This window comes from Diospyros lotus, chromosome 1, assembly GCF_014633365.1.
Source record: "Diospyros lotus cultivar Yz01 chromosome 1, ASM1463336v1, whole genome shotgun sequence".
In the NCBI taxonomy this organism is placed as follows: domain Eukaryota; kingdom Viridiplantae; phylum Streptophyta; class Magnoliopsida; order Ericales; family Ebenaceae; genus Diospyros; species Diospyros lotus.
This window is the reverse complement of record NC_068338.1, coordinates 27,756,188-27,772,568: the sequence shown is the minus strand read 5'-3', so window position 1 is coordinate 27,772,568 and position 16,381 is coordinate 27,756,188. Positions and strand designations below refer to the sequence as shown.

Here is a 16,381-nt window from a genome sequence, read left to right as displayed (position 1 = left end):
TCGATTTAATTTAATTGGAACCAACTCACCTTCTAAGTTACCGACGTCATAGATGGTGTGTGCATGTGTGTGTGTGTATAATCCTTAAAATCCTCAATAGGGCAAGAAAAAAAAAATACTCAAGAAACAATTTCAAGCTAAACATAACACTTTAACATCACCCCGTTAATGCTTAATATTAAATTACAGGATAGTGCTAATCATTGTGTAAAGATATGTCCCTTTCTTTTTTTGATAAATTGTATTATTTTTAATTTTAAAATAATTATATTAGTTGATGATAAATTTATTGTGTTTTGTAATATTTTATCAATTAATAGAATTATATTAAAACTAAAATAATATATTTTCTATAAGAATAACACATATTTATTAAAATTTAACCATAAATCTTAATTAAGACGAATTATATAAGTTGTTCCATCACAATTTATCTTTTAGTTTTAATATAGCTACATGGACGTTGAACTTAAAAAACATTGCCCTCATGGTATTACCATTATTATAATATCCAAATGCTAAAGACTGAAATGTGCAATTATAATATCTCAAAAGGCTGGGGAAGGTAAAGAAGATAACGAAAAAGCAAAGGGGGCAGTTGCAGAAATTTGGAGAGAGGCAAAAAAAAAAAAAAAAAGAAAAAAGAAGTCAAAACGAGCCTGGAGAATCGAAACTGGGATTCGACGGACAAGGAGGAGTTTCGCTGTCGCCAGTTACATCATCAGTTGCGTGCGTCTTCGCCTTCCCAAATCATAATAAAGATTCGTGTCCCCACATCGGTCGATCTGACGGCTCAGATGCGTCCTCCAAGATGCCTCGATGTGGTCGCCTGTTGCGGGCCCCCTCTTGAGGGGGCTAGGGTCCGAAGGTGCAGGGCTTGGGTGTCGCTCACGGCGAGCGAGTGTTGATGATTTTTGTAGTTGCGAATGTGGTAGAGGTTTGGTTAGTTGACTGGGCTTTGAGCACATCAATCAATCAATCAATCAGTTTTCCAGTGATGTGCCGAGTCTGATCGGTTGGTAAACCTCGGTTTGAAATTGAATTCTCCGGTGTCAACGGGTCGGGCTCAAAATTGGGCCACATCGTTCTGTTAATGGATCTCTAAGCAACCTAGAGGAACTTCTTATCCAAGCAATCTAGGAAAGAGCAGCGCCTTCGCCCTAGTCTGTCAGCCCAGCCCATGTCTAGACCCAATATTGATTTTGGGGCCTTCTCTTTTCTTGACCCAATTAATGTTATTGCTACATTTAAATCAGACTATGCTTGAAACTGGGCTAAGGCCCTTTTTGACACAATTGGTGTTCCCATATTTGGCCCTTTCTAATTTGAAATGCGCACTAGTTCCTCAAAACCTTAGAACAGACGTCCATTGAAGGTGTCGCAAAGTTATGAAGACTAGTTGAATATAATCATTTGTTGCTTTATTCGAAGGATTACTCATGAGTTTATATTGTATTTAATATGTCAAAAGATAAATTCTATTAATTATTATTATTATTGTGTTATTAGTCATTTTACTTGACATCTTTTTTATGTGCACAAACTTAGTAATTTTATTAGAAATTTGCATATATGGTTGTCTTGAACTGTAATTACAGAGAAGATAATTATATTTTTTTATTACATTACAAAACAATTTATTGTGTTATTAATTATTCTATTTGATTATTTTCTTTCTTTATTTTTTAAAAGATAATTAAAATATTTATATTGAAGAATGGTTTCATTTTCCTTCTGGGTAAGTGAGGGGAGTCTTTTTAGGTACTGGTTAAGATGTGATAAATATATATATATAAATTATTTTAAAATTTAATTAGTTAATAAAACAAAATATATTTAATTATCGGCAACCGGTGAGTTGTATTTCTCTTTTCCGACGGTTCAAATGTAGGTCAGCACGTCAGCCGTTATTTACCCCAAAATGAAAGAAAGATGATATGTTTATCTTTGAAGGGAAGAAGCTAAAAGCTGTTTGAGATTGGGACTAACCAGTATTTTAATTGCCCCATTAGGCCTCAAGTAAGCACCCCTTCTGTGACTTCTTCATCTACCTCTCTGTTGTTCCGATTCGGAAAGAAGGCACGCTCTTCTGACTCTTCTCTCTCTCTCTCTCTCTCTCATCGTAATGATCACCATGAAAAGCAAGAACACAATTAGTCACCACAAGCCCAGGCGACCCATCTCAGGATGCGCCATTACTCTGGTCCTCTTCTCTCTCTGTTCTCTCCCGAATTCCCTCTGTTCAGCTTCATTTCTTTCTTCGCCGCAGCCCAGAAGACCGCCGCCAATTCCAGTATTACCCATCCCGACTTCGCATCAGCTCTCATGGCAGCAATCGGAGATGGCAATCTTCCTCCACTTCGGCCCCAACACCTTCACCGACACCGAGTGGGGCTCAGGCCGCGCTGACCCCTCCGTGTTCAACCCCTCCGCCCTGAACGCCGCTCAGTGGGTAAGTGTCGCTAAAGAAAACGGGTTTTCGCGCTTGATTCTGACGGCCAAGCACCACGATGGGTTCTGCCTGTGGCCGTCCGACTACACCGATTACTCGGTGAGGTCTAGCCCTTGGAGGAACGGAAATGGCGATGTTGTCGGCGAATTGGCCGACGCGGCTCGTGGTGCGGGAGTCCAAATGGGGCTTTATCTCTCGCCGTGGGATCGGCACGAACCCAGCTATGGCATGACTCTCGAGTACAATGAGTACTATATGGGGCAGATGACTGAGTTGCTCACCAGGTGAAGTTGGTTGATTTCCTGTTTCGGGGATCTTTATTTGGTTTTGTTGGCATGAGTGTTTCTTCTGAAAGTTCGAAAAAAAAAAAAAAGTGTGTGTATTTTCTCCATGCTTCTTGACCATAGATTATGTATAATGCGTGTGAATTCATATAGAAGACTATTTTCTAATTCAATACTAACAGCCCTTAAATATACGCTTATTTTCACAAGAAATCAGGCTAATCAACTCCAAGAATCAAGTTCAAAAATTAGGTTTCTGGAACCAAAGTAATCAAATACACTTACAAGAATCCAAGCTAACACCCTCCTCAAACTCAAGCATGAAGATGAGCCTTGGTGAATAAAGCATCAGATTGATTGATAGAGTTGATAGGAAGTAGATTGATAAATAACAACGTTGCAAGTAATGTGCTGGCCTGTGAAATGTGTTAATTGTTTTTAATGTGCTTAGAACACTCATGGAAGCCATCATTATGAGCAATTTGAATAACACCCCTATTGTCATAATAAGGTGACGTAGCGAAGGAATTAGAAAACCGATATCTTCGAGGAGCCAACAAAGTCGTAAAAGTCTAGAAGTCGTGAAGTCGTGTCAGTAGGGGATTGATATCCAGGCTTGATAGCAAGTGAATAAAGAGAGTTTGTTTCTTGCCAAGATATAAGAGAATCTTTAAGAAAAAAGCAGAAGCCAGTGGCGGAGCGTTGATCAGTAGGATTACCAGTCGAATTAGTGCAAAAATAAGCATGCAACCCTAGAGAGATAGTGGTAGAGAAATGTACACCTTAAAATAGGGTGGCTTTGACATAATGAGAATTCTCAAAATAACACAAAAGTAAGTAGAACAAGAGGCAAACATGGTGTCTGGTTGCATGAAAGTAAGATAAGTTAAAGAAGTCAGCAAGAAGTGTTCTATCCACGGAGATAAGCCATACATTAAGTTTCAGGAGGCTAGAGACAACTTTGTGGTCAATGAGGCTTAAATGAGAAATAAGATCTAAGATATGTGTGGCTTGAGAGAGATATAGCCATAAAAAGCAAGAACAAAATCAAAGTCCCAAAAAATAACCAAATTACTAGGCTCTTTCATCTCAAAACGTTGGTTGAGAAGTTGTTTGACGTTAGAAATGCTTGTAATGTCATCACTAATGATAACCATGTCATCAATATAAAAGAGGAGGAGAACAATGAGACTTTGAGCAGATTTGTTAATGGAAAGAGTATAGTTGTGAGAATTAGAGGTTAAACCAAAAGTGACAAAAGTGGTACTAGATTTGGCAAGCTATGCTTGAGAAGCTTGTTTGAAACCATACAGGGCATGATGAAGGCAACGGACCTTGCAAGTGGATGAGAATACCAAAAAGGTGGTTGTATTTAAACTTCTTTTTTGATATCACTATTCAAGAAGGTGCTTTTGACATCTATTTGAAATAAATTGCATTAAGAGACAACAACCATCACCATCAAACTACAAACAAAGTGAGGGGGCAACATGAGTAAAATTTCTCCTCATAGTTAATACTATACTCTTGATTGAATCTTTTGGCTACCAAATGAGTGTTATAATGCTCCAAAAATCCATTAGATCGAGTTCTTTGTAAACCAACTTGCATCTTATGGAGTTTTCATAACAAGGATATTCTATGTCCCATGACTCTTCTCTAGAGCTTGTAATTTGTCTTTTATAGTTTGCTATCAAATATAATCAAAACTAGCCTCTCTATATTAATGAGGCTTGTCCATGGTGAATAGCGTGTGGTGGGCCTTGATAAAAAAAAGGGTATCATGAACTGTTTCAAAGTGGCAAGTTAAAGACATTAGAAATTGAATTAGACACATTTGATCACCATGAGTTGCATGCTTTGCAGTGTCTATATTACAATCACAAACAGTATCACAGAGAACTTCTAATCCCAAACAGATGGCATTTGGGAAAAGGAAAAAAAAAAAAAAAAAAATTAACTGAGTGACTTGCTTCTTGGTTTAGGATATGGGGCTCCTCCCAAAGTTGATATTGATGTGTGAGATCAGTGTTAGGATAGCAGCTGTCTTGTAAGTCCCATTTTTCTTGGATCTACCAAAGAAACCAAAACTGGAGGTGGGTATTGAGGCATTGCTAAACCAGGTAATGACGTGGTGGTTCTTGTAGTCCCGATCATCTAGTCATTTTGACAAATTTTGCATCAGGTTCTCTAGTGTCTTTTGTGTATTGGAGAATCTCACTAGCGACAAATTTCCATAACTATGCCCTTCTAGGAAGCTATACATCCCTTGAACCCAAAGTCTATGTTAGAGTGTTACAACCCTCGAGTAAAACTCACCCTCAAAAGGTAGCTTTTGAGGGTGAGTTCTACTCGAGGGTTGTAACAATGGTATTAGAGCCGGCCCCATAGCTCTCAGTGCAAGCGAGCAGCGACGGAGGTGATGTCGGCATTGCAGTGTTCACTCAACACTAGCAGTGGCTAGTGGACAGCCTGCTGTCGTGGGCGCCTGGCTACGAAGCGTGGTGGTATGTTATAGTCCATTGTAAGGTATGAGACTTGTCCCACATTAAAAGTTCAGGCTTTTGATGTAGGGTTTATAACCTCTTGGGCATCCTCCTCTTAATAGATAGCTTTTGAGGGTGAATTCTACTTGAGAGTTGTAACATAGAGCTGCCTAAAATGGTAGAAATAAGGTGGGAAATGTGTCAAAATCTGATTCTAACAAGGGAATTCTCTCGCAATTCAGTGAGGAATTGCGTCTGATCGGAGAAGATAATAAGAAAGGGGAGGGAAATCAAGAGAGAGAGGGAGAATTGAGAGATGAGAATTGAATCAATGTATTCAAGGATGCCTCTATGGGCCACGGGAAGTGGCTTATATACTAATTCTTTGTGGATTGGCGCTAAACATTCAAATTACATCTTCTACACCCTTCTACATAACTGCCCTCTTCCCTTATTATAATAGTACCCCTGATACAATTCATAATACCTCTCTCGCCCTAGGATTTCCCTCTGTTCACATGATAATTCCCCCCTGCTTGAAACCTTGCTTGTCCTCAAGAAGGTTAAAGTAGTCCTGCTTCCTTGGTAAACTGTTTTAAGAGATCAGGTAGGTACTTCCACATGTTATTTTCTGGGTGTAGGTTGGACCAACACAATAACACTTGTGTGATTGGTGCCCTCTACTTGTATATGACCTGTTTGCCCACAATGGCTATAGGTTCTGCCTCTTGTTGGACTTCTTGAGTTGTTGGGGGTAGAGTGGGACTCATAGGGTTGTCATCGGTAGACTGCTTGAGAAGTGACACATGGAACATAGGGTGGATGTTGGATCCTTCTAGAAGATGTAGTTTGTAGGCAGCCTTTCCCACTTTAGCTATCATTTCATAGGGTCCATAGAATTTGGGACTGAGCATAGTCACTAGTGTTGGGGATAGAGCCTTCAATTAGACTTACCTCAACTTCAAATGCACCTTATCCGCCACTGAGAATGTCCTCTCACTTCGCTTTCTATCTGCTAATTGTTTTATCTAATTCTGCGCATTAGCCAACTCCTCCTTTAAGGTTTGGACCATCTATTGCCTTTGATTTAAATAGTTATCCACTTTAGCCATGAGGTTGTCGTCTCCACCTATTGGTAATAGGGGCGGTTTATACCCGAAAAGGGCCTCAAAGGGGGTTATCTTCAGGGCAGTATGGTGATTGGAATTGTACGACCATTGTGCCAAGGGGAGCCACTTGTGCAGCTGGTGGGATGCATAAAGCATACACATCTTAGATATGTTTCCAGACATTAATTGACTCGTTCAGTTTGCCTATCCATTTTCAGATGGTAAGATGAAGACATGTGTAGTTGGGTTCCTAGGGACTTCATTAGCTCCTTCCACAACAGACTTGTAAAGATCTTGTCCCTGTGTAAAACAATGGTCTAAGGCAGTCCATGTAGTTTCCCTACTTGGTCTAGAAATACCCTAGCCACCTCTTGGGCTATGAGGGGATGAGCTAAACTCAAAAAAGGGCACACTTCGTCAGTTTATCTATCAAACACAGCCAATATACAGTCCTTACCTTCTGAATTTGGCAGGCCTTCCACAAAATCCATATTGATATTAGTCCACGCTTATTCTAGAATGGGCAGTGGTTGCAATAGATCAAGAGGGTGGATATTTTCATGCTTGCACCTGCTGCAAACATCACAATTCTTCACATAATCCTTAATTGTCTTCTTCAAGCCTGGCCAATAGAACAATTGTTTGATCCTGCAACAAGTATTCTGAACTCTAGAATGGCCCCCAGTAGGGGAGTCATGTTGGCCCTTCAATATCTTCTTCTTGATGGAATCATTATCCCCAATCACCATTCTCCCTTTGTACCTGAGCAATCCGTTTCTCAACATAAAACCTGGTCTACTCGCTAGATTAAGGGTTAGCTATTCCATAAGTTCCTTGTTCCATTCCCCTCTATCATAGTTGGATGCTACCTCAAAGTACCAGTCATGAGTAAGGGAAGTCATAGTTGTTGAGGTCCCTTCTTTGAAGTATTGAGAGAGAGCATTAGCTGCCTTGTTCTCATACTCTTTCATGTATTGAATCACATAGTCAAGTCCCATTAATTTGGACATACCTTTTCTCTAGAGATGGGCATGAAGTTTCTGTTGCAATAGAAACTTTAAACTCTCATTGTCTGTCCATATGATGAATTTTCCCCCTTCTAGGTAATGTCTCCACTACTCCACAGCTATTAGGACAACCAATAATTCCTTATCATACACACTGAGACCCAAGTGCTTAGGGGCCAACGCTTGACTTGTAAAGGCTAAGGGCCTGCCTTCCTGCATCAATATTGCCCCTACCCCATTGTTGCATGCTTCTGTCTCCAATACAAATGACTAATTGAAATCTGGGAGACTTAGTGTAGGGACTTCACTCATGGCCTTTTTATGTAGCTCGAAAGCCTCATCTGCCTCTTTACTCCAATGAAACCCTTCCTTCTTCAATAATTTTGTCAATAGCTTGCTGATAATGCCATAATTTTTCACAAATCTCCAATAGTGCCCTGTAAAGCCCAAGAATCCCCTCAGGGCCCTCACATTGGCAGGTCTTGGCCAAGCAATCATGGCTATTATCTTCTGAGGGTTTGTACTCACTCTCGCCCCCAAGATGATATGGCAAGGTACTCCACTTGGGTCTATGCAAATGCACATTTAGACTTCTTGATAAACAACTTATTGAACCTGAGGACTTGTAATGTGGTCCTTAAGTGCTCTTAAGTGTTTGGAGAAGGTAAGGCTATAAACTAAGATATCATCAAAGAATACCAAAATAAATTGGCGGAGGTAGGGTTCAAATATCTACTTCATGAGGGCTTAAATGGTTGCTAGGGTGTTGGTTAAATCGAAGGGCATTACCAAAAATTCGTACTGTCCTTGTTGGGTTTTGAATGTTGTTTTGTGGATGTCTTTAGGGTGTATTCGTATCTGATGATATCCAGAGCGAAGATCAAGTTTAGTGAATACTTTGGTTCTATGTAATTTATCCAATAAATCCTCGATAATAGGTATAGGGAATTTATTTTTTATAGTGAGGGAATTGAGTTGGTGGTAATCAACACATAAACACCAATTGTCATCTTTTTTTTTTTTTTTTAACTAAAAGTAGAGGGAAGGCACTTGGTTAAATAATGGACATTTGCAACATGTCTTTGATCACTCTTTCTATTTCAGCCAGGGCCGGCCCAACCCTAAAGCCATATATGCCATGGCATAAGGCCCCCAAAATTAGAAAGCCCCAAATTTTAAAAAATTGTAATATATATTTATATATATTTTTATTTTTTAATAATAAATATTTTATTAAGAAAATTAAATATAAAACTTATAAATTTTTTTAACTTCCCTTCATAAATGTAAACATTTTTTTATGTTAATGTTTTGTTTTGTTTCTTTCTATAAGAGAATCATGAATGTATAGTTTTTTTGCTCGCATTGACTTTCTTAGAGTTTAAAAAAAAATTAGTTTTGTTTTTCTTTGTTTATTGTAGTAAGTTGTTTGGCTTTTTTTTTTTTTTTTTTTTATCTTTGAGACATTATATTTTAGTTGAAAATTTATTTATCGTTAAGAGTTTATTATATTTTGTAGTTGATTGAATTTTAATTTTTTTTTCTTTTTTATTTAATAAAATGATGAAATGTTTGGGTAAAAAAGTGTTTAATTTATTTTTTTATAAAAAAAATTAATACTCGAAAGTCTCAACAAATCTTTTTTGCCTAAGGCCCCCAACTTTGTTGGACCAGCTCTGATTTCAGCTTTTTATTTTGGGGGATATCGATATGAACGAAGGTTAATAGGCTTAGTGTTGGGTTTTAGGTTGATAGTATGGTCTAGTGGTCTTTGAGGGGGTAAAGCCTTAGGTTCCTGAAACAAGTCTCCAAACTCAATTAAGAGTAAGTAAATCAAGAGAGACTAATTGGTTTACCTCCCAAGGAGTTGGGGCAAAGCCCTTAGAGATCAACTCAAGCTTCCCTCCCTTTCATCTGATTCTCCTTCCTCCTGCTCCAGAGCATGTATGGAGAATAGTTGGGCTAACTGTATCCATTTTCTTTAGAGCATCTTCTGTAGCCTCTTACCTGTGATTAGTTTTCACACGTGTCCACCTCTGCACTGCCTGTTATAGTCATCCTTCTCCCTCCTTTTTCAAAAGTAACTTCCATTTTAGTGAAATCAAAACAGATGGGACTGACTTCTTTCATCCAATCCACCCCGAGGACCATATCACATCCCCCCAACTTTAGTAGTCGTAGGTCAACCTCAAAATCTTCTCCTTGCATCTGCCAACAAAACCCATGCAAGCTGATTTGCATAGTACTTTTTGCCCATTAGCAATCGTGACTGATAAAGGGTGAGTCCCCGTGAGGCTGCACTTCAGCTTCTTAGCTTTCCCTTCATCTAGGAAGTTATGGGTGCTTCCACTGTCAATTAGTATCAACAAGCTATTGTCCCTAGCTCTTCCTTCCACGTTTATAATCTTGTTGTTAGTCAACCCGCATGTATGGAGATCTCCACCTTCTCTTCTTCTCCTTCTTCACCTTGACTACCTTCTTCCGCGCTTTCTCCTTCATTTTCTTCATTGCCCTCCAGCAATAACACTTGGCGTTTACATTGATACCCTGGGGAATATTTGTCCTTGCACCTGAAATAAAGGCCTGCTTGCCTCCTCTGTTCCAACAATTTACCAACCAACTGTTGTGGGGGCGCTGGGAGAGACAACCCCCTACTTCCCTGGCCAATTGGTCCTCCACTTTTATTCCATCCCTTTCTCCCTTGTTGTATAGGTCCAACCTGCCATCCTTTACTTATTCCCTTTTGCTTCTTCATAATTGCCTCTATAGTTAGCTCCTATAGCTTGGCACACTCTGTAGCTTGTTTAATTGTCTCAGGTTAGAACATTTTGATTGTAGAACATAACTCTTCGTTCAAGCCACTAATAAATCTTGATACGAAGTATCCTTCAATGAGAGTGGGGTTTAAGATCAGTATTAGAGCCTTCAACTCCTCAAACTTTTGTTGATAGACTTGTACTGTTCCCTCCTGCCTTAATTTGTTAAACTCCTCGACCACATCTAGCATTCCTCTTTCTCCAAATCATTCGAAGAGATCCTCCACAAACTCTCCCTAGGAACACTCCTTCACTACAGTCCATCCTTGGTACCACTCGTCTCCCATGTCATTCAAGTAGGTAGCCACTAAGGTCACCTTCTGTTGTTCAGCCACATGCAGAGGCTGAACATCCTTTCACATCACCTCACCCACCACCTTGGGTTATGGCCATCAAATAAGGGGATCTCCATCTTAGGCATGGGAAACTCGATCTGATTAGATCCGGTGGCAATTCCTTGCCTCCTTCCTCCTTCATTCTCACCTAATCCCCGAGGTTTTGTCTCCAATTCAATCGATCCTTCAGATCTAAAATTCACTCCCTGGCCATGTAAAATTGGCTCAGACCTCTCCCTAGGGGGAAATTTGGGTGAGATTCTTACTTGTGTTTGGCTAGTGAACACCATCATGAACTATTACATCCGGTCTCGGAGAGCTTGGTTCTGCTCTTGCATCTGATCTTGTAGTCTCACATTATGCTCCTTACTTTCTTCATGCCACAAGTTCATAGCTCTTGTGATCCTTCTCTCCACCACCGAATTCTCAAGTGCTCCCATACGGATCTGCATATCTGCTACTATCGATATCACCTGTTGGAGCTGCGCCTCCATCTGTTTCATCCATGTCCCATCTGCCATAGTCCATTCCAAGGATCCCTCCTATTGCCCGGGAACTTGCTTTGATACCAAATTGTCAGAATCTGATTTTGACAAGGGAATTCTCTTGCAATTCTGTGAGGAATTGTGTATGATTGGAGAAGATAATAAGAAACGGGAGGGAAATCAAGAGAACAGAGGGAGAGAGATGAGAATTGAATCAATGTATTCAACGATGCCTCTATGGGCGAAGTGGCTTATATATCGATTCTTTGTGGATTGGTACCAAACATTCAAATTACATCTTCTACACCCTTCTACATAACTGCCCTCTTCCCTTATTACAATAGTACCCCTGATACAATTCATAATACCTTTCCCACCTTAGGATTTCCTTCCGGTCACATGACAAAATGTTGGTCTTGTCAATGGCGAACAGTAGGATTGGGGTCAAGTGAAGCAGGGTCGGGTTGGCTAAAATAAAGCTGAAGGCCATGGCCCCTATTTAGTTCCCCTCACAACCACTCTGTGGAAGGCAAGCCTTCCCCTTTACCCAGTTTCTTCCTTAGACAAAGAAGAAGAGGGAACAAATCTGCAAGAGAGAGGAGACAGGCTGAAAGCGAGGTGTGTTGCATGAGTCGGAGAAGATTAATCAGAGAGGCAAGAGAGAAGACGACTTTGGTATGGGTGATGGAATGATGGGAAATCAGTAAAGGCAAACCTGCTCGATTTGCTGTTCTTCTCCGCCACAAAAACTCAGGACAAGTTCAGTGAAAATCAGTCATGGTGAGGATAAGGTTTCACAGATCTGAGGTTTTATGACTCAGATCTGAAGCAGCTTGTTTGGATTTTGAGATTGGGACTTGAATATGAGGATTTTGGGGAGTTGAATCTTTACAACATCCATTACAAGCTTAATCCCACCAGATGGGATCGGTTACATGAATTCTAAACTTTTAACCATCTCTATCCATAGTTGGGGAGTTGAACCTTTGTTGTCAGAAAAAGAAAAAGGCTGACTTTCTTCAAAAGAGACAGCTGCTGGTTCTGTGCACTGTGCTCTTTTCGTCAAAGAAATTAATCAGTGGTTTCTATCATGGAGATTGTGATTTGGCAGAGGACATGGTGATTCTGCAAAGAAAAAGCTTTGCTAGTTTCTGCCAATGAGATGGTTAGAGATGGCTCTGCTACCATGAAAGTTAGAGAGAATGGGTATTTTCTCTGGCTTCTTGGTATAAAAAAAATGTGTGCTGGTGACTATAAATTTATACCAGGAACTATTTCCTAAACTAATATTAGCAATGCCCAAGTATATGCTTATTTACACAAGAAATCAGGCTAATCAACTCAAAGAATCAAGCTAACATCTTTTAAGCTCTGCTTTATCTGTCTAGTTCTGGTGGTGGTATGAGATTTTTGTTTTGGATGATTGGTTATTTTAGGTAATTTGTGATGTGTGAGCCATTTTTAAGCGGAATTCAGAAATTTTTGAGCAATCTTGGAAATTTTGCTAATTATTTTGGGTAATTTGTGGTATATAAGCTATCTTGTGAACTGGGGTTTTTATTATTGTTTAGCAGTTTTGGAACCTTTTTGGTGTCTATAAAGTTTGTTATTTTGATTAATTTTGTTTGTTTCAAATTTAGTAATTTGTTTCTGGGGAAAAGCTCTTTCTATGGATTACCTCCGTGCAAAGCATTGAAAATTGAATTTCCCCATTTTTGTTAAGTGCATAATTTCTACAGGAGTGTAGCACTTAACAATGGGAGAGCATTATGGATGCTGGACAGAAAAGAATTATATCTTGAGAAATTTCAGGAAATCATAAGTTGAAATTAATCATCAATGCTTTCTATTTTAGGAATACTCCACTCTGTAATGGGCTTCTTTAAATTTCATATCTTATAATGCCAACAAGGGACAGTTCAATTTTCAAATGATATTCAAATGTGCCCTCTTGATTTTCTGCTAACTTGTGTATTTGCTGGATTACTTTAAAGCTTTGATCAATTGTAATGTAGAGAATTGAGCTAAGTCTTTGTATTTTATTGGAAACTGTGAGCAGATATGGCACAATACGAGAGGTGTTTTTGGATGGTGCAAAGGGGGAGGGAGAAAAGGACATGGAATATTTCTTTGAGAATTGGTTTAGCCTGATTCATCAACACCAGCCCCAGGCAGTTATTTTCTCTGAAGCTGGTCCAGATGTAAGGTGGGTAGGAGATGAGGCTGGGGTTGCGGCAACCACTTGCTGGTCCAGTTTCAACAGAAGTGCTGCAACAATTGGTGGCACTGATCCCAAGTGAGTACTCTTTTTCAAATTCCACTTTATATGCATGCTTACTGGAGAACAAAAATTATGGGGTTTCTGAAATTGCAAACCTTAGTCTAAGCAGTAATGTAGAAGTCAGTAACTATTTTGTGTTTTATTCTGTTTCTAGCAGTTAGAGGTATATCCAAGGTTGTCAAAAACAATAATGCTGCATTACAATCATGTTAACGATTTTTTGGAAGTAACCTTTCTGGCCCTAAAACAGAATATATGGAATGTTAGAGTAGGAATAATAGAAATGTAGAGGATGCAATGGTGAGATTCGATCATCAAGTTATCCCTAGAAAGTACTAGTTCAAATATCTTGGACCAATTGTTCAAAGTGAAAGGGAGATTTTTGAGGATTTTAGTTGTAGAATCAAGACAAGATGGCTAAAATGGAGAAGTACTTTCAACATTTTATGCAATTGTAAATTTACTTTATAGGGAAATTTTATTTGATGGCCTTTAAGATTATTTGTTCTATGGTATGAAATATTGGACAATTAAGTATTAATACATGCAAAACGTGAGTCTAATTGGGGTAAGAATACTACGAAAATGTGCAGCCATGTTAAAAAAATACAAAATTAGAAATAAGATTATTTGTAATAAGATTGGAGATCCGCCTATTAAAGATAAGATGTGTTAGGACACAATTAACATAGTCTAGACATGCAAGAATAAGATCAAAGACACTGGTGAGCAAAATGTATGGCATAGAAGAAGTTTGTAGCAAAAGAGGTAGAGGAAGACAAAAGAAAACTTGATGGGTAATCCTTAGATATGACATGTAATATAATGGTTTTACAAAAGAAATGGTCATGGATAAAAGATAATTGGAGAATTAAAATGTATGTAGCCGTCCCCATCCTAGTGGGGTTAACGCTTGTGATGGTGATGACACATTTTGGAGGCTAATGGAGATTGAAAAGGAGCACGGGGCCCCTGGTTCACTAATTCTGGATTGCAAATATGCTAGGCTCATTTTCTTTCCCTTGATCAGAAAAGAGAACAAGGGAAACCACATAAAGAATAGTACTATAAATGAACTTATAAAAAAGCAAGAACATCTAGACTAGAGACTAAATTGGTCTGTTACTACAACATCCTGGACCTCAGTGATCTTTTGCATCAAGGCTTCCAACCAGCTAGTTTAACAGCAACCATATCGGCCTTTCTTGGAGTGTAAGCTAAGGATCACACTTTGTGCCATAGCATTACTGACTGTATATCAGCAAAAATATTTTGAAAAGACTGCTAAACTTTCTTTTCCACAAATTCTCCCTCAAAATGACTTTTGGACCAGATCATGGTTTCAACCCAGCTGAGTGCCATGCTACCAGCTCTAGCTTCAGTTGATGTAGTATGAAATTCCACAGCCCACCATACTCCCAACACCATTCCCAGATGATATCTAGCCATTGCACCAGCTATATTCTTTGACTGACATTGTTCTTTGCATATCCAGGCATAGGAGGGAATCATTTATGGGATATTGTGTAATATGCACTTGGCAATACTTGTGGAAGTCTTTCACTTTGTTCAGAAGAACAATGAAGAAGAATTAATGCCTCTCTTTTGTTAGAACTCACCAAGTTCAACACGGATTCAATCACACTAGAAAAAGGACTGTAAAGGCAATCTTAAGCATCATCATCACTTGATAACCAAATTAATAATATTATTTATCTACTTATCCATGTTTTGCTTTAGGAACTTAGTAGATGCATTATTTCTTCATGGATCTTCAAAGGACACAGGAAGAGAAAAAGAATGGTGAAGAATGTTTTCATGCTTAAACAATAAGCATATTATTTTCTTTCTGAGATGCTTTCTGAGTACTGGCCAGTTGCCAAGAGTTGCACTTCATTGTGTTGGTTCATGATAGATATTTACAAAGAGGAGATCCTGTTGGGCATGACTGGGTACCTGCTGAATGTGACGTCTCCATCAGATCTAGTTGGTTTTGGCATGCATCTGAAGTTCCAAAGTCTGCAAGGACTCTTCTGGACATATACTACAAATCAGTTGGCAGAAACTGTATGTTCTTATTGAATGTACCTCCAAACTCTTCAGGTCTAGTATCAGATGAAGATATACAAGTGCTTAAGGAATTCACTGAGCTTCGGACATCCATATTCTCCCATAACTTGGCAAAAAACGCCCTTGTTACTTCAAGCAGTACAAGACGAGGCATTTGTGATTCTCAGTACAGCCCTCAGAATGTCCTCACCGAAGGTATCTATTCCTATTGGGCTCCAGAGGAAAATCAATCAAATTGGACACTATATGTTGAGTTTCAGGATCCAGTTACTTTCAATGTTTTGCAAGTTCAAGAGCCAATTCACATGGGGCAGCGGGTTATTGCATTCCATCTTGATTCCTGGAACGGGAAAGGGCAATGGGAGGAAGTAACTTGTGGCATGACAGTGGGATACAAGAGGCTGTTGAGAGTTCCAACAGTAGTTTCTTCTCGATTGAGGTTCATTATTGACAAGTCTCGGGCAGATCCTCTGATTTCATATTTGGGAATTCATATGGATACAGTTTCCAGTTTGGATATTTCTTACCCAAGCTCTGTATCATACTTCAATGGAAGCCGTGTTCTGCGACAAGCTACATCATCCAATCACACTCAATTTGTTTCAGTTTAGTCCTCGAATAAGTGTAGCAGTGGAAAACTAGCACCTTTGGGCTAGCTTCCTGCCCCCCAATTGTTGGGGTCCTGTTGTATGTAACTGTTCTATCTGTTATCTTTTTGGCAGTTTCCATGCAAAATTTGTCTTTTGTTGTAAAGGTAATTAACCTTAGATTTTATTATATTTCATAACTATTTTTATTCCACGAACGGCAAGTTTATGACTGTAGTAGTCTTGAAAAGAAACTCATCTGCTGGTGGATGAGGCCAGGGATGCAGCTCATGAAGATTTAGTTGTGGTTATTCCAAGACCAGCTATTATGTGCAACCCTGCGTTGCACTTGGTGAATCAAGTCCACTAAATATTTGGTGGTTTGCTTAATTGAGCTTCAGTTTTCCTCTTTTAGGATATCAAAATTACAAGGCGAATTAGAATTCATCTATCTAAACTTACATAACAA

At 39.1% G+C, this 16,381-nt stretch overlaps 1 protein-coding gene across 1 annotated transcript; it reads left to right on the top strand.

Moving 5' to 3' along the window:
• The first annotated feature begins 1,949 nt into the window (after positions 1-1,949).
• Positions 1,950-16,126, top strand: LOC127813109 (alpha-L-fucosidase 1). Its single transcript, XM_052353877.1, has 3 exons — positions 1,950-2,736; positions 13,034-13,270; positions 15,171-16,126. Exons 1-3 carry the CDS (start codon positions 2,126-2,128, stop codon positions 15,934-15,936), a joined length of 1,614 nt encoding a protein of 537 aa, XP_052209837.1. The 5' UTR covers positions 1,950-2,125; the 3' UTR covers positions 15,937-16,126.
• Positions 16,127-16,381: the final 255 nt, after the last annotated feature.